The sequence below is a fragment of the Liolophura sinensis genome, chromosome 7, assembly GCF_032854445.1.
Source record: "Liolophura sinensis isolate JHLJ2023 chromosome 7, CUHK_Ljap_v2, whole genome shotgun sequence".
NCBI classification, from domain to species: domain Eukaryota; kingdom Metazoa; phylum Mollusca; class Polyplacophora; order Chitonida; family Chitonidae; genus Liolophura; species Liolophura sinensis.
In genome coordinates, this window is record NC_088301.1 from 35,138,704 (window position 1) to 35,164,138 (window position 25,435).

At 36.0% G+C, this 25,435-nt stretch overlaps 2 protein-coding genes across 2 annotated transcripts; both read left to right on the forward strand.

The window, feature by feature from the left end:
- The first annotated feature begins 528 nt into the window (after positions 1 to 528).
- LOC135469626 (uncharacterized) lies at positions 529 to 12,227 on the forward strand. Its single transcript, XM_064748145.1, has 3 exons — positions 529 to 1,005; positions 11,205 to 11,315; positions 11,694 to 12,227. The coding sequence occupies exons 1-3, from the start codon at positions 879 to 881 to the stop codon at positions 12,089 to 12,091; spliced, it is 636 nt and encodes a 211-aa protein (XP_064604215.1). The 5' UTR covers positions 529 to 878; the 3' UTR covers positions 12,092 to 12,227.
- On the forward strand, positions 12,092 to 23,542 carry LOC135470872 (pikachurin-like; the record flags this gene model as incomplete). Its single annotated transcript, XM_064749920.1, has 12 exons — positions 12,092 to 12,233; positions 12,728 to 12,929; positions 13,759 to 13,903; positions 14,034 to 14,226; positions 15,333 to 15,458; positions 17,393 to 17,630; positions 19,084 to 19,312; positions 20,265 to 20,445; positions 20,947 to 21,025; positions 21,339 to 21,569; positions 22,050 to 22,153; positions 22,825 to 23,542. Coding segments are annotated over 12 exons (2,019 nt in total), but the record flags the coding sequence as incomplete, so codon positions are not given.
- Positions 23,543 to 25,435: the final 1,893 nt, after the last annotated feature.

Consider the following 25,435-nt stretch of genomic DNA (forward strand, 5'->3'; position numbering starts at 1 on the left):
ATAAAATGCCCACAAATAGAGCCACTGGATATATCTTTAAGAATAAGTATAAGATAATTGTGTCTAATTTTCAGACTGCAAATAAAACCCTATATTCTAGAGATCTTTACCTATTTTTGAGATTCTAGATGATTCACATGACACATTTATATAGCTTCAATTTTGTGTGTGTAAGTACTCCTCTTATTTTACTGGAAGTCACTACTCATTTTTGTTATCTGAAGTGAGATTATCTCCCTTGAAACAAATGTCATTTGCTGGACTGTCCGACAGACCCATTCGAAAATGAGGTGGAGGGCGTGCACGGGTGATTTTGTCAACATTGTTAAGTGCCAGTGGCAAACTACATTCATTTCTCAAGTCAATATACAACTTTTATTATTCCCGAAGTAACAACGGAAGTAAAAATCAAGCACTTGAGTGTGGAGGCCTTTTCCCGAGGGGGTGATGCAGGCTATACCCCCTGAAGCTGATAATGAGCATGATCCAGAGATATCTCCCAATCTGCAGTGACGGACGCATGGCTGCTGTACTATCCCTGTGACATTGTTGACCGGAGACAGAAATTTAACTGAGCAGTGTGTAAATTATGTTGTTCCGTGATATACATTTTGTGGCGTGTTTATGAAATCTTGCAATGCAGAATACCTGCTTTGATCCCCGATACCTTGTCGACAGAAAGAAAGGGAAAATGTGTCAAGCACTAGCGAATGTGTGCAAAGCGAATATGGACAGCATCTTATGAAGGAGAGCTAGAGCGATCTTTGTACTTCCACTCGCCCTGTCGCTGGACATAGCTAATTTGATGGCTCTTGACTTGTAGAGAAAGGCTACAATCGGTGTTGTGTGTTCGTTTTTTCTTCCCACACATAGTCAACATGGTGTTGAAATCCGGTGACATCAGCTGGTTGCTGTTGAGGTTGATCTTGCTTATCCCTACATCCCTAGTTTGGTCAGCAGTATTAGATGACTATCCTCAACGAAATATGGTCGCATTTTTTAATGGTAAGTATTGTATTTTCTCTGGCTCAGAAGAGGCTCTGAAGCTTTATCCTTTGTTATTGATGCATATGAATGCAGCTTTAATATATATATATATATATATATATATATATATATACCGGTATATATATATACCCAGATACATGTATATTCATTATATGTTTTACAGATTGTATATGAGGTATCAAAAGAACATAAATTAATGTTTACATGTACCATGTAGTAGTACAGCTACCACACTACATACAACACCTGCATGTATATCAAAGTTTGTAAAATTGTCATATTACGTTCTTGATATTGCCTAGTGGAGACCTAGAGCATTATGACTATTATGAGGACAGGTAAATGGTATAATCATGTATGCATGCATATGTGCAAAGGGTTACTTTTCTTTGTTTTTTTCTTTCTTTCTTTCTTTCTTTTTTGTTTTTGTGTTTTTTTACACAAATTTAGTCATGAGTATGCCCATACAGAGAGCTTCCATGCTAAGCTGTAAGAATCCTTGTAATGTGTGCAGCCAAGCTAGCTGCCCTTCTGCCAGGAATAATTTAGAAACAAGGTGAACATTTAAATGACACATAGCCCCTTTTTATCTTTTTTGGGGAAAAAGTATGAATGCACCATGCTGTTTAGTGGTTGCAGCATGTAGCTAATTGAGAGATGAAATCAAAACGTTATTCATCATGTAAGAACAGGGGAGAATAACTTCCCCAGAGATCTGAGTGTGCAAAATTAGTATGACATGCACCTTGTTCAATAATCTGATATGTATACTTTTCATTTGTAGCAATAAGTGACGTTAGTTGTTATTTGTCTCTTCATATAATTCTTTTCATGCATTTTTGATGGATTAAATTGTTAATGATTTTTAAGCATTGCTGTGATTATAGGACAAAAATGGTAACCTGTTACTGTACATATATGTATATCTGTGCTATACATGTACATGTACCTTCATTTTGCATGCATGTTGCGTAGCCTGTATTATATTTACTTCTGACATGATGTAGATATGGACTCAAAATTCTACACCGCTGTTAGTTGTGTGCAAATATACACATTAAATAGAGATGACCTTTGAAACAACAGCGATTGTGTTACTTCGCACGGTTTGTAGATGTCGCTTTTGTTTTCACATTTTTTATATTTTACAACCAGACGCCATGACGTTGAAAAACAAATATTTGTTTCAAGATGTTCCAAGTTGAGCTCAGCGGTGTGACATCTTAGTATACATACATATATGTATAGTAAACTTTTACATTTCTACATGTTGCAAGAATAAGACACGATGTCATACATACGCAGCTTTGACATCTTGGTCAACTGTCATGGCCTAAGCTTGCCGTTGATTGGTCTAAAATGCATGAGCTCTGTGAAGGGAGTAAAACAGAATGGCTGAATGAAATATGCAGTTTTTCCCACGTTTTCTTAAATTATTGGGGTAGAATAGACGCATTCTCAAGATTTGACTCAGTACGAAACAAGGTTCAGGGGTATCAGTTTGCACAACAAACACCAAGAGGTGTGAAACCCTTAACCATACAACACATGCACATGTTCCTGTTATACAGTAAGTCACTATTTGACATGTTTTCCCTGGATAGATCAAAAGAGTATAGCCATAAAATTGTATTTCTGTCTTTTGTATTTGCTGCAGTTAGTGATGTATCATAAATACCCAAATTCCTCAACCTTTTTGCATATTAAACTGCAACTTTTAGTGCAATTTATGCACATTTATGATTTTATTTTGGAGACAAAACTACATTGTGTGCATTGGCCAATTTCAGGGCTTCACAAAAAGTTATAATTTTATCAGCCTATAGAGACTTCAGAATATGCCTGAAGAAACACCTTGCAAACATGCAAAAAAGTTGAACAGATACAGTAATATCTTTCACAACTCAATGTTCTGTGAATCTATTAATATATGACTGACTGTTCATGGTGGTACAAATACATATTCAACATATTAAGTAATCCATATTGTTAGTGCAGGATTGCTGTGACAGAAAAAGCCAAGGGCATGTCCCGACTCCAGTCCATTGCACTCTTGACATTTATGAAGGCACACACAGTTGTGTTCGTACCTAGATTTTGGATGGGGAAAAGGGTCTTCTCAAAGTTTATTTGAAACACTCATGGAGAGTAAATATTTTGACAAACTACCTCTACATACAGGTGGTTCTCCATAAAGCTTATACAGGTTTCCCGCGTTCAGGGGAGTTGACCTTGTGTGGTGCTTTCACATATATGCATGTATACCTGAAGCTGGTGGAGTAGCATATTGTTAGCTTGGTGCTTTTTCAGTACAAAAAAAAACCCCAAAAAGTCCCAGTCAAGGAACCTTCATACGCTCTGTATTCAGTACCTGTTCCTACAAAAAGCATCAAAACTTAACACATTAACACTCAGTTTTCAATTAAACATTGTTGACCATAAAGACCAGGGGAAGAAACTTTCTCTCCTTGACCTTGATGCTAACACGATAGGACGTCATTTGTTTTGTAAACAACTGTGAACTCTGTGAATTACCATCTTTGCAATGAGTGAAGTAAATTTTTATTTACTTGCTAATTTAAACACTTTTAACTTCTGTAAGCAATAAGAAAAAAATTGGATTGTTGTCATGCAGCATTCTCATAATTTTTTCTAATGTTTAACTTAAAAGGAAGACCTGTATGTATAAATATTTTAGCTGATTTTTGTCTGTTCCTCAAAGTTTATATATACTTGATGTGGGACTAATGAGATACCTGCACAGTAAATGTGCACATAACCTCACATTTGTGTAATATATGTATATATGTGTGCCATTTTCATTTTACAATGAATAAGGTGGAAATACATGTATTGTCGATGTCAGTCTGAGGTAAACAAATTAATCTATATACATGAACATTGTAGCTTTTTAGAAATACATATAGGTGTGGAAAATCAATAGTGTGAAATTGTTAAGTATGCAATGGTTGTGGGTATGTAGCATTACAGCCATTTGCATGTCTGTGCAAATGATTTAGGACATGCATGTAAATAAATAGATGTGTTTGACAAGTTAGACCATGACTAAGTTACTCATTTTGAGTTTTGTTGATCTTAGAAAATTTATGTGTTTGGAGGCAATTTGGTAAAGTAGGATGATATCCTACTAGAATAAACTTCTGGTTTCAGCACGAAGTGTAATATTTTGAGGCCTTTATTTTTATCTTGAAATTAAGTTAAATGCAGTACATGTATAATGTTGTGGTACTTAAAATTGTTTGCTGTTTGACTTCAGGGTTTCACTTTGACCACCTGGCGTGTAAAGCTTGACATGCACATTAAAATGTTTAGACACAAGGTGGTATATTCATGCTTAAAGTGTGAATGCTTTGATCCCTACATAAAAGACCAATACAATATGTATGATAACATGTGGGACCATGTTGCTTAAGAATAAATGTGTTAATTTTCCTGTTGGTTTATCATACATATATGTGGGTGTGGAAGGAGGGTTTGGAGGGGGAGGGGGGTGGTTGATTGGATGACATGCATGATTGGATTTCCCACCATGTTCACACCATGCATGAGGTCTGCACTACACTCCAGAGGAGTTGATACCAGTGATTACATGTGCATCGGCAGATGTAGATTACTCTGAAACCTGACTTTCACCTGAAATTAACGAGATTAATCAGGTGTGTGGAGGTAATCAATAGAATTTGAGGAAGACACCTGGTGACCTCGTTCAGAATAATAACTTTACTGTGGGATATTTGATCCTGCCAGATGGAGTTGTAAAGACCGTTTTGAGCTATATTGATACTAATGTATGTGGTGTGTATGTACATGTGTACTTCAGGGATAAATTGAAGACTGACAGTAAACATATAATCAAACGTCATGATGCTGCTTTCACAAGGTTTAGGCAACAAGATCGCCCAGTCTACAGATTATGTTAAATGGGCTTTGGGTATGTCTACCAATAGATTTAATAGAACCAAACTTTGAACGTTTTAATTGATGAACAAATATGTATTCTGACTGCAAAATTTCTACAGGTGAACTATATAAACCATGGCCAACAACCATGCTAGTTTTTGACCTCTATGAACAGAGTCCGAAGAATGCTTCTGAGTATGGAGCAGACTTCTTTCTTTTTCCTGATCTTTATGAAAAATACATTCTATAACATAAGTTCGTATTTCCCATTTAGCGAACCCGAGCAACGTTCTTTCCACCCCCAATTTGTTTTCCTAACTATTAGGAAGATTCAGCCTCACCTGGCAGGTGTTATTTGTAAGGAAAACATTTCATTTTTCTGACATCAAAAAATATGAAAACCTTCCCAATGTCGACTGCGTGAACAAAATAATGATAGGTGTATAATGGGATTACAAAAGATAAATCCAAGGCATATTATAATGCATACATGTACACAATTGTCTCTGTGTGATTTCAAATACATAAACTACATGTGCAATTACTGCACTGATAGCTCCTGTAATACACATACATGTACCAATACCTGGTATGTAACAAAGAATGTGAATCCCATGTTTATTGTTAGAAAAACTGATTGTTCTAATTGTTACGTGTTCTTAAGAAAAAGTATAGTCTGTAGCCTTCATGTGCATGTAGGCTGAACCTTCTGGCCGAAATTTCTTTTTTGGCAGTTTTATGTCAGGAAATATCAAAACAATCTTGATCTTTGCGGACTAGATCGCTGAACAAAAATGGGCAGTTTATTTCAGCACACACAGGCTGGTTTTTGTCGGGGCTCTGTTTTTCTGCCAGAAAATGTTGGCGAACTGGTGTGTGTGCGCGCGCCTTGCATTACCAGGGAAAACTAGACAACTATTGCCATCAGTCATGAGTAATGTTGCAAATGTTGCATTTATGTGAATGACTCGCTGTCTGGTAAACTACATGTATTCAAGTTATAGCTTTCTCCCAGAATGTTTCATCGCAAACAATTGTTCTTATATCTGGGTTATATTCTTCCATACTTATCAAGTGTGTGTAAAATCCATATGATACATTTTCACCTGGGAACTTAAAGAAGTTAAAGAAGCCTGCATGGCTCTGCTTATGAACTGTGTTGATTCCTAAAAACTTGATGATGATGTTACTTATCACATTGGGGGGGGGGATATATTTCTTAGGAACATCACTCAAAATACAACTTGTAAACATATGCATTTAAGGTACATAAAAATGAACGACACATGCATACTTCGTCATACTTAACCTGCGCCCAGGCTGCTCCAGTGTACAGTGTAGTATGGTTGAAGGCTGCATTCATTCAGCTAAGCATTCTAAATGTACATCAAGGCATGTACAGTAAAGAACATGTGCACCACATTGTGTTTGTGTACAGTTTATCCTGAGTACACTGGAGGCATGTACATACATACACTAATTTCTCCTTTCGTGTTTCCATGTTTGCTTTGTATTCTTGTGTTGAGCCTACATATATGTATTTCATCCTGTATGTATTTGGGTAATTCCATTTCATTCTTTGTTAATTCGTAATGTAAAAGATGTAACTGAAACTGCTTTAACTCTAAAGATGTGGTTTGAGGTAGCATTTGTAAACCATTTTCTGCATTGTGATATCATTAGCAAACTGTCACATGTTTATATCTAAAACTTTTTCAAACATTTGATAGTACATGTATATAATATGAGACTGTCTGTACAGGTATGTAACACTTGATCTTGATGATCTTGTAGATTGGATTCACAAAGATGTTAGTTTTTCCATTTGTATGTATGCAGATAACACAAAAATATGATAATTTCTCATTTGATATTCCATACTTTTGACCCAACAAGCCCTTTTAAGAGGTTTAAAAATTCCCAGGATCAGGCCCTGATGTATATTGTACAATGTCATATGCATTTAGAATTGAGACAGGATAGTAGAATGAAAAATACAATTCATCCACTCCTAGTTTTAAAACTAACTTCCTACGTTTTTTACAGTATATTTATGAAGAAAACCTAAGCAGTTTTCTTGTTTATATATATGTACAAACATTGACTAAATATCCAGCCCCAGTAATTTGTTTACCCAGATGTGAATTCTTCTAAGCTTTTGTTAGGCTCCTAAACACAAAGGTGACATGTTTTTATCAGCAAGCATAGTACATGCAAGCGCGTACAACATAATTTGTTTATGTCCTAAGGCTTCACTGTGTAAGCTTGCATACATGTATGAGAGTTGGTGGAGTCATGGTGACCTATCTTGTATATACATACATATATATCTTCAGCGTATGTACCTTGCATAACACTCTTACAGTATATCTGCCTAGACATTTTTTTGTGGTAGGTGGCCTTGCTATTTGTTTTATACATAGGCCTGTGTGAATACAGGCCTGGAAATTGTTGCTATCAGGCATGATACATGTAACTGAAAGCTCTAAGCACTGCAAGTGGATGTGGGTCTATAGTCCTCTAGGTTTAATGTTGTAATGGAGTTATGAGGGAACACCTCCGGAATAAATCCCATCATCCACTCCAACCCTGTCCAGCCCCCTTCCCCAACTGCTCATTGTGCCAGATCTGTGGACTACATGTATAAGTGTATAAGTGTCAGGAAGATAAATAAAGTGAAATTAAACTGGTAATTGGTAGTGCATTGATCATCTGTATGGCAGTGTCTTATCTACCAGTATGTATTGTGTTAACAAAAAATGTACAAGTGCTACTTCAGTGAAAATGCAAAGTGTATGTAGGCTAAGTCTTCATCCTTTTCAAGGGTCTCTGCGACAAGCATTTGGAAATAATCTTTGAGAACTATAGAGTGTAGTGAATTAATTTGTGCAGTTATGCAAAGCGTGCATATTTAGTGAAAACCAAATAATGATTAGCATCATTGTCATAATTATTGGACACATAAACTCCACTGAAAAATGTGTTTCAGAGTTCAAAGAGATTGAATATTTATAGCGTACATTTAACTACAGATTTTCATACCAGGAATGTGAAAAAAAAAATATGAATACTGGCATACTGGCAAATGGTTTTGCATTTTGGCCAAACATACCCGCTTGGATCACCTAGCTGGCAAAATAGAACACATATACAGTACCAATGACACCAATGGATTTTGACATGGCATGATTCCCTTTAAAGGACATAAAATACCATAAAACATTTAAAATTTCATTACTTAGAAGGGTAGCTATGAAAACATTCTGTTAAAGGGGTCAGATGTTGGAGGTCATGTGACCACCCCTTTATGTCGAAAACAGAATGGCTGCCCAGTGTAAAAGCATTAGGGAAAAGGTCACTTTTTTTGCCACCTCACCAGTGACCGGCAAGGCCTAGTTGTACAAAATAACATCACGAAAACTCTGCAGAAGTACTCAGACTGCTTGGAAAGCTGAAAAATTTGAAAGCTGTTTGTTTCTAAGAAGATCACATGGTCTCTATCTTCCAGTCCGTTTTACAGAATGCACTTAATAATGTAGGTTATATCATGACAGTCACAAATATTTTCTAGACAACAGAGTGTATAAAAGCATGATATCAGTCCTTGAGAGTTGCAGAAATGTAGAGAGATCTCAAATGAAAGGATGTTTTTTAAGGTAGATTGTATAACATTTGACAGAGTTCACCAATTAAGCTGTCTTTTGTATTTAATTAGGGTTAGAATTTTTGAATTACCTCCGAATGGATTGAAAAAGTACATAATGTGTGTCCTGGATTTCCAAACAGGTTTATAAAAGTAAAAGATGTCTTAAAGCTGGGTCTTCAACTAACTTATGCCACTTCAATTCAATACTAACCATTAGTCATTTTTTGAGGTCCCACCAAACCACAGCTTACTCCTACAAATGTTCCCTTTAAATGGGAGAGTGACCTCAAGGGAGGTAATTCAGTGCTGTCCTATTAGGCTCAAATAAAGACTTTCAAATCTCTGTATGGTCTGAAGTGTTAGCTAAGTGTATAACCAGATTGATACTTTGTAATGATACTTTATGTAACTACACTTAGTGTCAAACAGTACGTGGGAAGGTCTGTCAGCAACCTCCGTGGGAAGGTCTGTCAGTAACCTCCGGATGGTCGTGGGTTTCCACAAGGCTCTGCCTGGTTTCCTCCCACAATAATGCTGGCTACCGTTGTATAAGTGAAATATTTTTGAGTACAGCTTAAAACACCAATCAAATAAATAAATAAACTTAGTGTCAAACACTAATTGTTCTAAACATGTTTGAAAAGATTAACTGTATGAAAAGAAATGATTACATACTGTTATATTGTTGCAAACTCTATGGGATAGAACTGCAGAGATAAGTATAGATAAGAGCCATAAATTAAGTGATGTTAAAGAGAGAAGCATATACTGTATACATAAGTACTACAAATTAGTAATCTGGTCCAAATGTAGAACATAATTTTTCATCCCTAACTTAAAGAACTGTAGCTTTATAAAATGCAAATCAAAGTATGCTCTAAGAGCTCTTTGAAATTTGTGTAAATAGAGAAAAAGTGTGTGAAAACCAAATTTTTTATTGGTAAAAAACACATAATTGTGATTAACATATTTGTTACTTTTGATACTGCATGATTATAGTTTGGGCGCCTAACATTTTGGAGGGTTTAAAACGTTTTTCTGGAACTCAAACAACTCCATGCCTGATATATTGCCACGATAATGTAGGTATGATTTATAATGATTAGCATGATTTAAGCTGTCAAAGTTACTTTGTATAGTTAGTTTCCAAAAGTTTCCATGAGCCTGCATGACTTGATTTTTGTGTGTGTGTGTTTGGTGCTGGAATGAGACATGTCGACATTTTGCCACGATTAAGGTGCCAGATCTGTTCTGCAATATTTGACTTATTGTTTCCCCACATACCCGGTGTGGCCCATTCCTAATTGAATTATTTCGCTGGGGCGTGAGTTTGATGTGCTGGCGGAATGCTGGAACATGACGACTCGGGGCCAGAGGAAATCAATATTTCCTAGCAGGAGACACTTTTGGCTGCCTCTGGCATTCCAATATTTCTCTGAAAGTATATGACTTCTCTTGGGGAAACCCAATGTTGGAAATCCTCAAATATTTGATGATGATGGTCCTGTGTTTATTGATTCTTAGAGAGAAAGGAATCTGATATGAGATCAAATAAGTTAGAGCTCAATCTAGCACAGTATTAGATATACAGCTCTCTCAGATGTCTATTTCCATGCCCTCTGAGAGTCAATGTCAGATGTGAATTGCGATCAAGACATTTGCCACTCATGCAAACATATAATCCCATGACACTTTCAAGGAACTGTTAAGCATTCATTTTATATATTAAATGCTTAAATATAAGAAATTCAGCTTATATCCACAATCCACTAAAGAGATCCACATATACTGTATTTTTGGTAATAATTTTTTGTGAAATAAGAAGCAATCAGATTTTCCTTGAAAGCAAGCTGTACTTCCACAGAAGGCAGTGATAGACAGTCAGGGTTTTGTGAAATAATTACACTCCCTTAGAATCCCCATAGGTAATACAGGACCAACCAGCCTAAAATAGTGCAGAAATTGGGTTGAAGACAGAAAGATAAGGGCAATATCGATTAGCACAACCCCATTTTATTATTCATGTGGTAGACAGCAGAGGATGAAGTATGCAACCTTCACCTTAATTCTTGAGAGTAAAAAAAAAAGAAAAAAAATGAAATCGAAGCTTTACACTTGAACATTTAGCATGTACATACATGTAACATTTATATGCATGTAGAGGGTGGGCATAGACAGTAGAATTACCACTCAAATCAAGTTTTGTTCAAGCAAGCGTTTTCACTGTTCACAAGTTGGCAAAAATCAAATCTCTTCAGTCATTCTCTGATCTCTGTAGTTAAGCCTATTTATACTTTACAGTTGGCTAATTTGAATTAAATTAATTACATGTAGCTAAGACCATCTTTATGAAATTTTGGTGTCAGTGTTAGTTCAGCCCTGAGCCACATGCACATTTGTATTAAATAATCGTTTCCCTTCAAGGTTATTAATGGCTTTTTCCTACATGTGGTTCATAGTGTCATCCATGGGTTCTCAGGAATTATTACGAGTATATGTACTATAGCACTTATCATCTTGTATACATGGTAGATATATGTTATTATACACATTGTAAATAAGGTGACGGTAAAGAAGCTGTATGCATTGAATGAATTTGCTGGTCTTTTTTTTTTTTTTTTGAATTCAGGTGGCTGTGAGGAACATATATGTGAATATAAGTGTATCCCCTGGAATGGTGGATATGTGTGCAGGTGTCCAGAAGGGAAAATTCTGAAATCAAACGGATTTTCCTGCCATGGTAAGACATTGAATGTGAATGTTTTGTTGTCTTTCAGACAGCATGTTACAGTGAAATATAAATAATGTTATTGTACATTGTTACAGGACTCAGCAGTTAGGTTTTCCAGATTTCTATTCATAGATCGTATATCCACACTGTATAATTGTCTTTTTTTCCTTACTGATATAATGTTAACTTTAAATTTCTTTCTTTATGAAAATATTCACATTACTAATTTAATTGCTCTAAATTGGAAAATGTCTGTGTGTATAATCCAGAGATTTGCCTGACGTTTACTGAACTATTTTAATATCATGTCATGCTACAATTCCTTACACAGGCACAATAGCTAATTTGTCTTCCTTGTCATCAACTTTTGCAAAATGGTGTTTGCAGATGTACCCAATCTTGAATCTAAAAGTACGAGGACACCATTGCCCACCACTGACAAAAATGTTTTACCTCAGAGAGATGAAGTGTACATAGAGGGTGGACTTCTGGCAGACATGATAGCCGATCAAGTCCTCAGTGATGAAATCTCAGCAAAGCCTTCTTTAAAATCCTCCACCAATTTGTCTTCTGACAAACCTGTCAACAGTACAGTGTTTAAAAATGTGACCACTTACAGAGATGGAAGTCCTCAAAATCAGACTTCGTATGGTGTTAAAATCCAGCATACAATTTGCGCAGTGGAATGTCTGGTCCAGTGGAAATTAGCCAAACTCACCAAGAGTCTAAACTGCATGTTCGCAATGACAACGAAGTTGCCCTGGAAAAAGTTCATCCCAAATTAGCAAACATCAAAGTCCAGTTGCCACCAAAGGAGGTGTCGTGGGTTCACATGCAGGAATGGTGGCTACTGCTCTGTGGATCCCAGTTCTGGACTACCTCGCTGTAACTGTCCTCTTGGAACCCGGGGGAAAAGGTGTGGAAAAGGTGAGTTACTGTAAACATTGCTATCTAGACTTAGATACTCGTTTTACCTCATTCTGATTAGAAAGGTATTTTGAGATTTGTTTGCAAGGTTTTAGGATATCTTACTGAATTTTAAGGTTTTTTTTGGTGCTAAAACTGGGCTTTGTAAGTCAGTTTTTAGGTTAAATACAGTATTTGCATAATAAACCACTCCAAGCAAGTAGAAAATAAACAAAGATGGGTTAATGAAAGGCTAAATTACCAGATGCTGCTTAAGTATATTTACCTGTCCTAGAAAGTTTGTATGTCTTGTAAATGCTTTGGGTATTTTGAATATTTGTCTTGTAGCCAGAGATTCTGACGGACCGCATTCAGTATTATGTGCAAGTGGAATGCAAATAGATATCAACCCATCTAATGCCGATAGTACATTTATACCAAGCCACAGGCATATTCCATAAATAATGTTTGAAAACTCAGTATAGTTCTACATATAACTGCATCAATTATTTCAGATGTGGAGATCCGTTATCCTAAGTTTAAAGGAGACGGGTATTTGACCTTTCCTGTTCTACGTAATGCCTACAAGGGGTTCACTATTACTATCCAGTTTAAACCGGACGACACTGATGGCCTCCTGCTGTTCTCATCAGAGAAGGAGGATGCATCTGGGGACTTTTTCTCCATTGCTTTGATAAATGGTCACATCAATTTCAGGTACTGGCATAACTACATGGTACATTATAACAATATGCATAGACAGCATACAGTGTAGCTGCTGAGTAAGTTGTTCTCCAACCATATAAACCTCTCCCTGATGACGTTATCGGAAAAACACTTAATATTGCAGTCAGTCATGTTCCTGGAAGCCTGGGAACAACATACATGCATCGAAAGAGCACCTATAATGACTATGGAGAGATGTTAATCAATGGATGACTAAATGGATGATTATAGCTTTATGACAAGTTGTATTGGGGCAATATCACATCCCCTAAACCCTCAACAAATTCGACCATGTACGCAGTCTATATTTTGATATATTCATGATATTAGGGAATTGTTATTTGAATAGGTTATTTTATGATTTCTTAGAAGATTCCATGTGCCCCAACTTGATTAGTGGATTATGAGCTTTAATATGTTTCCTAGTATGTTTCGTCTTCGTGTTTATTCAGAGTTTTGCTTTACTGGTCATATGTGTTGACGATTTAGGATAGGCAGTATCATGGCAGAAGAGCTATAAAAAAGAGCTAAGGCCCTCAGAAAAGTATGTTTATATTATTACATGCAACATATTACCAAGAAATAAATCTGCCACTAGCATTATTCACCTGGAATACCCCCTTCCAACTGTCATGAAAACAGACGCTTGAAGATCATTTTCATATACAGCTAGCTGCAATATTTGGACAATTAGGAAATATTTTTTACCATTCCTTTCCGACAGAATTGAATTTTATTCACGCAATCGTTAGACAGTAACGTAAAAATCTGAATCAAAAATAAAACCTGTTTTTAATGAGCTGTTGATATCTGGTTTTAGGTTTGACTGTGGCACAGGTATGGCTGTCTTCAACAGTGTTAGCAATGTCACCCTTGGAGAGTGGAATTATGTTTGGGCTCAGAGAGTGGATAACCATGGATGGTTGAAATTAAATGAAGAGATGCCAATAGAAGGAGCAGGGCAGGTATGTGCATGATTGATATGGAATAAATATGCCAGACCCAGGTCCTAAAATTTTTACAGTTTTAACCCATTTCTGAAAGTGTGCGAATGAAAGTTGACAGTGACATTTCTATTCTGATGCTATCCTGCAGGGTAACTACACTCGCATTACCCTAAGAGAGGACCTGTATTTAGGGGGGTATAAGGAGATGCAGAAGGTGTCAGGCCGTGTGGGTACCCATCATCCATTTACTGGCTGTGTTGAGGAATTGTGGGTGAACAGCTACAAATATGACATGAGACGTGCTGGAAAGGTTGGGGATGCAATTCATGGTCTGAATATTGGTAAGTTATATTTTGTCAGACTGTACAAAACATAACAAATACATGATCAAATTTGTTGACTCATTTTTGATAAACCTCAGCTGCACATCATTCGTCAATAAATGCGAATTACATTTAGTTAATTTTTCCTCATTGCTAAGAAACTCAACCTCAATGCACACTGCTCAGTGCTTGTTTATTTGTTTGTGTCTTAAGTGTTTATTGGGTTCACCCTTTGACTGCTTTGAGAAAAGGAAACACTCACTTTTCAGATCCTGAGCTAAAGATTTAAATGCTGATTAAGGGTGTTCTTTTTTCCTGACACCACTTCCTGCCTTATCAGTATTATCTCATTAACTATGGTGTATGCTGAAGATTTCTGTCTGTGGTTTGCTTCTGGTGGCAGCGATGTAGTAGAACTACAGGGGTCATGTGCTTTGAGAAGTATGATGTCATACATGTATTTGTAACTGTGTAACTGTTTGTTCAAAGTATGATGATGGTTGACAAAAATAGAAGTAAAACCAGTATCCATTATGTGGTGCAGCTGTGTGTCTCTTCTCTAGCTGTAAGTCAGGAAGTTCGGGGACATTTAGATTAGGATGTACTTAAAAGGAGTGCAGTGATGCAGGGTCTGTGGTTATAGTGAAATTTTAAACCTCAGAAGTTGCTAAGGAAGGCTCTATACATGTATTAGTAGCCTAAAAATTTAGTGGTACGCGTAATTGTCGCCAAAGAAACATTGAGTGATTTGTTTAAAGTATCTGTTCCAACAATTTACCAAAAGTTATTAGATGTACGATAAATGTCCTTTTGTTTCACACACCAAGTCTAAATTTTGAGTGTGGTTTGTAGTTGTTATTGATTGAGTACTGCCAGAGAGCTGGGGTGTTTCAGAATTATGCAGATAGGGACTAAAATGACTAAAGTATGTACATATATCTCCTGTCTCACTAATAAAGTAGTAAGTGTAAGTGTTTGTAAGACATGCAAGATGGGAACCGTTAATTGTTCTGACAACTTCTATGAATAAAGTACTTTCCATGTATTTCTGTACTCTAATTGAATATTGTATACCTACATGTATGTATCTTCTGAGGTTATTTGATTTTGTTTCTCTAATCTAGATGAATGCAGTATTAACGTGTGTGGCGAGATTCAGTGTGAAAATGGAGGGCAGTGTATGGCTAGGTCAGCTGACAAGCACGTCTGCCTCTGTCCCATGGGGACAGCGGGTACACTCTGCCAATCCAGTAAGTGATCTCATGTTGAAGTCTTATTAACAAATGAATGAAAAATAGGTCAACAAGTATCCCTGGTATTTTATATGCGTTATGCCTATTTGACAGACTGTGTAGAATTTTGTACTTGTGTGTTTAGTGAATTAATTTTCATAGTACACATTTTTGGTATAAATTCTATGATTGTTAAATCGTATTACAAGGAGCTTTTGACACGTACCTTCACGAGACTCCCAAGAATTGGACTGATTTGATTTGACTAATCAGCTCTGTATGTTCATATCCCAATGTGAGCAATTTATTTTCCCTTGCTTTTATTCTAAAAAAACACTCACATTTAAATACATAGTTGCATTACATCCTCTTGGTATGCCAAACTGAATTTGAATTACTGAACAAGCTTATGTGATAATTGAAAAAAATCGCATGTGCATTTGCAAACATTGAAGTGTACCTCTGTGTTTTCTCTATAATAAAATAATGAACTGCGCAGATTTTAACAAGGCTAAGACTTTCATCCATGTTTCTATTGATTGGCTCTGATAGTAAGGTGGAGAAAAAAAAAACTGTCTTTGAGTAGATGTCAAAGAGTTTGGTGGGAAATTCGATCATGTGGAGACAATTTGTTTGCTGTTCAAGTCTGTGGATTTCCTGATGTTATTCAGTAGTCACACGCCAAGTTGATCCCTAAAGCCAATAAATCTTAAACAAATAAGCGAGTCAATTCACACTGCACATTCAAGACATTTTTACTTGAGGACAAAAGCTGATACTTGCCCAGATAACCTATGATTTTAAAAGTGTCTTTGTTCACACTGCTCACCTATGACAAAAACAGAAGGAAAAAGGTTGAGTGTTTGTCTTGTTCATGTGGACAAGATCCATATGATGTTAATTGGAACATTCAGAAGTATTGGGCTGTGTTTGTTACCATTTCCCCATGTCTGTTATAATACATGATTTCATATCTTGGTTATTCTGTAATTTTTTGCATGTGCAGCTCTAATTTCTGGTGGATACATAGTTACAGAGGTGATGATGTGTTGTACCTCACATTTACACTACATACTAGATAGGTATACCTGACCTTGGTTTAGGACTTGAACTCCAAGTGTTTTGCATGTGCACTTTTAATTTTGGGTAGAGTGATACAAAAGTGATGATGTTTCGCACCTTCCATTGGCCCATTTTTTGCAGTTGACATGGTATCTGGGGTACATTCCTTTTGACAATCTGACCACCTCTGGTGACAGTTTGATGTCCCACTTTTCTATAAGCCAGAAGTCTCATGTCGGGCTACAGCACTCACCACCTGCTCTACCAACCTTTCATTGTCAGACTTGGTGGCAGTAGTGGTGCCACTTGTCTACTCCAGTGGTCATTTTAATGGCATGTCAATGGCCACTGACTCCTTCACTGGCCATCAGGAAGCAAATGGAACACAGCCCCAGTGGAAAAATTTCCCTATACCTACTAAAATACATGTAAATAGGTATGGCTTCATGCCAAGCCAACACCTGTGTATGTGCTGTTTTAAGTTTGAGTTTACAAAGGTACAGTGATGGGCATTTATCAAGCCTTTCAGTGGTTTCCATGGTAACTGAATTGCCCTTATCCATCCTACATGTATGTGTATTAATGGTATATAGATAGTCACATTCAATATTTGTTTGGGTCTATAATGAGTTCACCTTTTTTTTTTTTTAATCTTCAGGGGCCATTCAGATTATTACTCCAGTTTGCCTCTTAAGTTTCAAGGATTAAAGAAAGATCATGTCTGAAATTAAAACAACATGTACATGTACTAAGTTAATCGTCACAGTCAAACTACTTTAGATTCAAGGTGTATTTGGGAATGACCAGGTCTTCAAACTATCTCTTTTCAGCTTTACAACTGCAGTCTTGTTTCTGTTGTGTTATAATGTTGCTGTTGTCTGTCCTTTCAGGGGTTGATGTCCACATTCCTTCCTTTGATGGACACTCTTACATTCAGTATGAAGGGTTACACAGGACCACGTTGACCTACACTGAGATAGAAATCATTCTAAAGCCGAAATATCTCAATGGTCTCATACTGTACAATGGGTACACAACAGATCGTAAGGGTGACTTCATTGCTCTGTTGATGCGAGAAGGCCATGTGGAATTCTCCTTTGACCTAGGAACAGGACCAGCTGTACTGCGGTAAATTCAAAATTGTTTGAACGCATTGCCTCTACATGTATATTCGCATGTAAATGTTTATACATTTTAAGCTCGAAGGGGATCAGATGCTGTTGGTGGCGGTGTCCAGTTTGGTTAAAGTTTTTGGCCAACAACAGTACACAGATGGCCAATCATCGGGAGCAGTTTGGATATCAAAGATCCATTATGTCTTTTACATCATAGCTAAACATTGTTCTCAGCTATCCACAGAGTTGCAATTGCCTCCCATTGTATATGCATTGCCAAATACAGTTTTGCACATCAGACATCTATGGTAAAGTTGTGCACTAACTCCCCACAGTGTCTTTTACACCACAATGATTTACAACTCCATAACATGTGATGTAACTGCTCCCCAATCCAGACACATATGATAAAGAGTCATAATTGTGACAATAAGATAATTTTGGTCTTTCCTGTATCAATCATTCTTCTTTTTTTTTTGGTTTAGAGGTATTTGAATCTAGCACATGACTTGAACATTATGTAGTTTTACAAACTCCTCAATCAGACAAGCTACTGGTATTCTCTGAATGACTTGTTACATTTGTAAGGCTATTTGTTTGTAAATTTGTAAAGACCACCTGTCTTTCACCAGTATGGCATGAAAGTTTGTACATCTGTGTCACATGTGGAATAATCCATCTTAGTGTCAGTGCAGTCAGGTATATACATGTACATCTATTTGGAACTATTAAACCTAGCTTCATCAGGTACCTCTTGTCTCCCATTCACAGCCAAAAATTTGAGAGTTGAACTTGAAAGACAACACTCAAGCAAATGTCTATGTGCATTGATAAAGCATCCCACATAAAATTTATAAAGTTAACCCTTTTTTTGTGACGTTGGGTAACCAAGACATTGCCTTCAAAGTGATCAAAATTGCTCGCATTAAGGAAATCAAAAGTGATATCATATTATCAATTTTAACTGGTCAAGTTTTTTCTATATTCCTAGAACACAACTGTTTCAGCTGACATCAAGGGGACACTGTTTTTGCTTTTTAGCCATACAAGTAAAGCAGTTTTGACTTTCCAGTTTCCCTAACATGGGATATCCCATGACCTAGTAAAAATTTCAGATTAAAAGTTGATTTATGGTGTTACCAAGCTTGTGAGAACAAAATTTTTGTGTAGATCTGTTTTCATCCCTCTTCCAAAATAACTAAGGTTATCTTATTTGTTATCTTTTGTTTTTAAACCCGCAATCCCCATTGCCAGGGGCTAAACTCCTACAGAAATAAGAATGTCTACACTATGGACATGTTATATTCAGCTTATCATGTGTGTGATATATATGTAGGCACTAACATTTCCTTTCCAGAAGTGGATTAGAAAGTATGTCACAAAAATTTAATTTTATTTACTTGATTGTTAAATGACACATTAAAGAATTATTTTATTGCTTATATGCATGTTTGCTGTCGTTTCAGGAGTCATGAACCAGTGAGCTTGAACGAATGGCATGTTGTCAAAGTGTACCGAACCGGGATGGATGGAGTGCTTGAGGTGGATGACCAGGAAAAGGTGGAAGCTCTGTCAAAAGGGGCTTACACACAACTTACTCTTCTTCTAGAGCTCTTTGTGGGTGGCCACAAAAATTTTGACCATTTGTCAAAACATGTGAACATTTCTGATGGTTTTAGGGGTTGTATACAAAAGGTATGTATAACATGGTGTAGCTTTAATATACATGTACATGTAGATGCATATCAGGGTTGGTTTGAAAAACTTTCCATGAAAAACTTTCAAAAGCCTGTAAATTGAAAGTAGCATTTCCAGGCCTCAAAAAGTCTGGAAAACCATGTTAGTTTGTAGTCAAGCATGGGAAATCCTTGAAATTGAGGGCCATCTTGGCACATGTACTATGAACTGAACCACAAAACAAACTACATTCTTCTGAACACAATTGTGTTTTCTCTGACATTGCTTGAAATTTTTATATTGATTTGAGCTTGTATAAACTGTAGAACAACTATTTCAAGTAGCCTGGGAAATGTGAATTTTGGGCCTGGATAAGATTGAAAAATCCAGCTGAAATTGGAAATCTTTAAAGTGTACAAATCTTGGACTATCATGACTATGCTATTGGCACATTGTAATCAGGACATCTGTATAACTTTCAGGTCTAATATTCTACCTTCCTTTTTCCTTTGGTGTTTATGAAGAAGGTTATGAAAAACTGTAATTTGAGTGGCTCTGAATAAAATTTAGGTTGATGTTTGGGTGTAAGCTTAAGTTATTATCATTGCACGGAGGTGTCCTAAATGGCATTCTTTGGAGTTGGGATGTTCTTGTATTTAAATATTGGAATACATATTGCAATATGGATCTGATTACACTCTCCAAAAGGAAGTAAACTAACCCAGAGAACAGTGTGGAAATCAGGTTCACTAAATTTATGTACGAAAACACGAACTCTTTTTCATTTTTGGATACGGGGTAGTTCTGATGTTCCTTAGCTACAAGATTTATTTCCCTTGGAAAAATGTTGGATGGTGTACTTCATATACCATCATCACAGGCCATCATCTTGAGTTTTGTGACTTGATGATGACTTGATAAATCACTCAAATCAGTACATCTGTGACACATGTGTCTGACAATGTTTCAGGTTGTCATTAACGGGAAACCATTGAAGCTAACAGAAGAGGCTCAAGATGGTGTGAACATTGACAATTGTCAGCATCCATGTGTTGGCCAACCTTGCATGAATGGAGGGCTGTGTGAGCCTATCCAGGACCTCTACAGCTGCAACTGTCCCCTTGGCTACACCAATACCAACTGTGAAGAAAGTATGTTTGTTTTATTGCAGATTTTATAACTAACCAACTGGTTTAGATAAATCCTCCCTCTACTCCCAGAATTACAAAGGGATAAGCAGAAAGAGAAGGTTTCTTTGATTGAATAATAAACTGCCTTTTCAGGGTTACACCTAACACCTTACACCTAGCCGAGGCCGTACAAAAACAAATTGCTTTCGTTAGAATTTATTTCTAACGGGAGTCTGACAAATGTCAGCTTAGACAGGTTACTGAATTTTGAATGTTAATAGATTCATGAAATGTGATTTCATATATGTATTTTATGAAATGTTGTAAGGCATATAAACACAAGTAAGCTTTTCACGTATGTATGGAAGGATTATGGCATTATGGCAAAGTTTCAGTCACCATTTGACAGTTACATTTCACAACTCCCTTGCAGTAACAAAAGTTTTTATTTGAACTCATGTAACAGTTAAAATTTTTGCAATGTTGTGCTATACTATACTTTGTAACCTTTTAATGTTTCAGTCGTGGGAAAACAGATCACTGTGCCAAAGTTTCAAAGATCAAGCTACCTCAAATTTGTCAACCCTAATATCATTAAGCGGTAAGAAACAAGATTGTTGTTTTTTGTTCATGATGATACATGTACATTGGTTGAATGGGTGGAACAAAATTGTTTGCACCTTCTTTTATTTAAGGTCTTAATTTTTAATTCAATTTTTTCTTGCAAAAATGTTGTAGTAGTCACAATTAGTAATACAAGGAATTTGAGGCAAGTGATCATATGGCTGGTTCAAAGTTAAAGAAATGTTCTCTTTTCCAAAAGCATTAGGCCAGCATGTCTGTGTACACATACATGTACCTTTAAAATTATTTTCTGGCTTATCTGAAGTTTGTTCTTTCATATATTTTATCAGAGTGGCTGGTAAAAAGATAGACATACAGATGCACATTCAGACATCAGACCAGAATGGACTCTTGTTTTGGAGTGGACAGGAACCTGCCACACCCAGTAGTGACTTCCTTGCACTAGGTTTTAATGAAGGCGTCTTACAGTTCCGATTCAATCTGGGCAGCGGTGAGGCAGTGATACAACACAACACCAGTCAACTGACGGACGGAAATGTTCATGTCATACATGCTCGGAGGTGAGAGTTACCTACTGGTAGTGATATGTTCAATTGTTATCCTACCCTACAGTATGCCATGTACATTCATGCACAAAAAACAGTTCAAGGTGACTTCAAACGCCTAAGTCACTAATTACTTAACAACACTGCATACATGTACTCTAAATGACATAGAGCCATATCCTAGAAGCTATTACTGCATAATAATGAGTTAAGACTGTTTCAAGCCATAGTCTATTCCAGATTCACTTTGTATACAGCTGCATGTAATATACATGTACATGTACGTGCACTTTAAATTCTGTCGTGACATTTAGTTTATATGCATAAACCTTAGTCAATTTACTAAGACTACTAGCCTAGGGTCATAAGGTAAACATTTATTAAATGAAGTGTTTGTATCTACATGTAATGCTATATTTTTCATACTGGGCAAGCCTTTTCTCATTTCGTGACCAGTAATGTTTATGGATGGTTTAATCTTTGTGTTGACTGTAGGGTTGGACAAGATGCTTACCTTAGCATTGATGGTACAGAAATTTATGAGGGGTCCTCACCTGGAAAGTACAAGTACTTGAACACAAACAGTGAACTTTATATAGGTGAGTATTTCCCAGTCCCTTCCCCTTGTGCTAGTGGTCATGTTCTATGATCTGGAGTTTCATTTTGTTGTAATGTTAATAGGGCTTTGAATTGACAAAAAAAGAACACTAGTGTAATCCATGCTACATTTGCATTTACAGTCACCAAGAAAAGGAGAATTGATTTTGGTTCATCCTGTTTTGTATAACTACAATCTTGTGGTATAAATTGTGATGTAGCTGGAATCGTCCTACCACAAACTTTAAATGATTGGAGAAACAGGGTTCAGTTTTACAAGGCAATTGCAGCATTACATGCATGTATGTAATCTACCATGAGGAGCTTATACTTATCATACTCTAATGTGGACTGTTTCGTAAGGTGCTCTTACCTCTTCATGCATTTAACTTACAACTCAAGAAACCCATTTTCTGTACATGTGTATGGTACATATATCTTTAGAGAATCCTGTGCCCAGTGCATCATTTTCTTATAAACTTCACTAAACTGTAGACATGTCTTTTAATATATCAGCAAATAGAGAGCTTCTTTGGCTTGTGTATTATATAGGCCTACATATGTGTAACAATTAGCAAGGCATCTCTAAAATATTACAAAATTATGGAAATATTAGGAAACAAATTTGTTCAGACCTAAATCTAAAATAATGACTTCATTTGATCCATTTTAGGTGGCATGCAAGATGTTGCCCATCGAACTCGTCGGCGATTTACCACTGGATTTACCGGATGTATTTACAAGCTTATTTTGGCAACAGACTATGAAGTCAATCTGATTGGTCAGACAGACAGTGGGAGTAATGTATCCCAGTGTGGTTGAAATTTTGTCTGTTAAAATCATGTTTTCTGCTCGCAGTCTTGTCATACGTAGGCAAATCTACATGCATCTACAACTACTGCACAAAGGGGCAATAACTCTGAATATCTCTTACAGCTGACAATGTTTCTGTTTGAAAAAAGGCAAGCTGTATCTTACAAGGGAAATAACTCTGTTATACGAGAACAACTCTGTCCTTTGAATTTTCGTTATTAAATGCGTCATCCCATTTTTGAGTCACTGTCAAGATTGTTACCAGATTGTCTGTTGACATTGTCACTGTTGATACAACTAAACTTACATGTACACAAGAACTTATTAAGTCCAGCATGCTGTTGTAAAGATATACATAGACTATTTTCTACACTGTTGGAATTTTTACCCCTTGTTGTTTTTTCCCAAGATCTCAACTTTGATGAAGTCATATGCTGATTAGTGGTTTAGATTGCTGTGAAGACTGTACTTCTACTGCATTGTTGCACTGGACACTATGATAATCTCATTAGAATGTACATAAAGAGAGATACAGTTAGCTTCAGCTTTCAACCAATTTAATATGGTCTTCAATACACATGTGCATAATCTGTGACACATAGATATATATATATATATATATATATATATATATATAAATATATATATATATACACACACACACACACACACATAGATATTAGCTTTCATTTGACTGATGTTTATACACTGTTTTTGTGTTTTGCTATTGCTAGTTTGTAAGTAGATTTGCATTCCTATTCTTTCTTTGGTTCTCGTACATTCATGAAATTCCCTTGACCATTCCATTCTGTGCATACAAGAAGGAAAGTGTTCTGCTTAATTTATACTATATATCTTTTCTACACAAATCCCAGTTAACATGACATATGTAAATGCTGTGTGTATGTATGTATATACATGCATACATGCGCATGTAAATCACTGACTGTGTGGACTGTGTGTGGAATAGTTACTTGTATATTTATTCAGTATTGTATTTAATATCCGGCAAAAGATGATGGATGTCATGTTTTGAAGTATTATTCTTGTGCAACTAGAGGACATGTTGGTGGTAAATTGTAAGCAGTTTGTCATAACTGTATTATTTTCTGGGAATATGTCAGGTTGATGGTGTAATGCCTGGCATAAATGTCACTCAGTGTATAATAAATGCTATGAAGGTCGTGTATACATGTACATGTAGATGTTAAGGGTCTTAACTGGTTAATCATTGTTTTTGTGGGCTGTCTTGTAACAGTATATTAATGTTTGTGGTATGTATTCATTAGCATAAAACAAAATTGAATAGTTTTGGTTTGAATCATTATATTCCCTATCATAGTGTTAGACATATATGTTGGTTAACTGTGTCAGTCAAATGTCTTTTTTTGATCAAAATAAAAATCCAAGCATCTTGAGCTGGTATTTTCTAGTCATAGAGCAAAAATATTGTTTTGCATGAATCAATCAAAATCATTTCCCAAATGTATACATAATATTGTATGTGTTTTCTATAGCTACTGTTCTATTTCTTATAATCCAGTTATTCAGTCTTTAGATTAATTTGTATTGTAAAATATTCCATCCATTTTATTGCATGACCTAATTATTTTGACAGGTTTTTATTTACTATTTCTGTTGGTGTTTTGCGCTACGTTTTTCTCTCCAATATGTCTAAAATTGAATATAGTGAAATATTCAGGAGTAAAACATCAAACATATAAAACTTGACACACGTAGTAATCTCTATTGCAAGAGAACCTATCCATCCCTCGACCCTTTTGTAAGAGCAAGAAGATGACGTCGTTTTAAGCAAGATTGCATTTTTGTCTTCCATGTTCTGTATGACATGTTTTTATTGGAAATATTTATTTACTTTTCATGCTCTTTCCTCACATGCAAATTAAGATAGTAATATTCATATGGACTACAGTGCTCCAGGTTTGTGTTAAGACAAAAGTAAATGATTTGTAGAATTGTGCAGTTACATGCAGTTTAGTTAGGAAAGCACTGGATTCTGGTGGTACTTTGTCAAGGAACATGTTTGATACAAGTTAACTTTACACAGTGGTGTGTCAGTGATATACAGTATGTATAACTGATGGTGAAATATATTTCAAGTGGATAGTTTTTTCTTCTTCTTCAGGATTTGGATTTTCATTGCTTCCTTAAATGAAAGATCATTTGCAAATTTGATATACCTAATTAATTAATTGATATCAGCATATTGTCAACAGTTTTAGAATGCTGATTCTGGGTGTCTTGCTTTCTTGATGTTTTTTTAATTTACTTTTTTAACTAAAAAAGTAGAAAAGTACTGATGTATGTAGCAAGATAAATAAGGGCTAAAGTGTATAGCTTTGGTTTATGTTTTGACTGGAAACTTAAGACTACATTATATTCAGACATTATACTTAAAATTCTTTTCTTTCTGATAATTTGTGATTATTTATAGTCATACTGTAATGCAA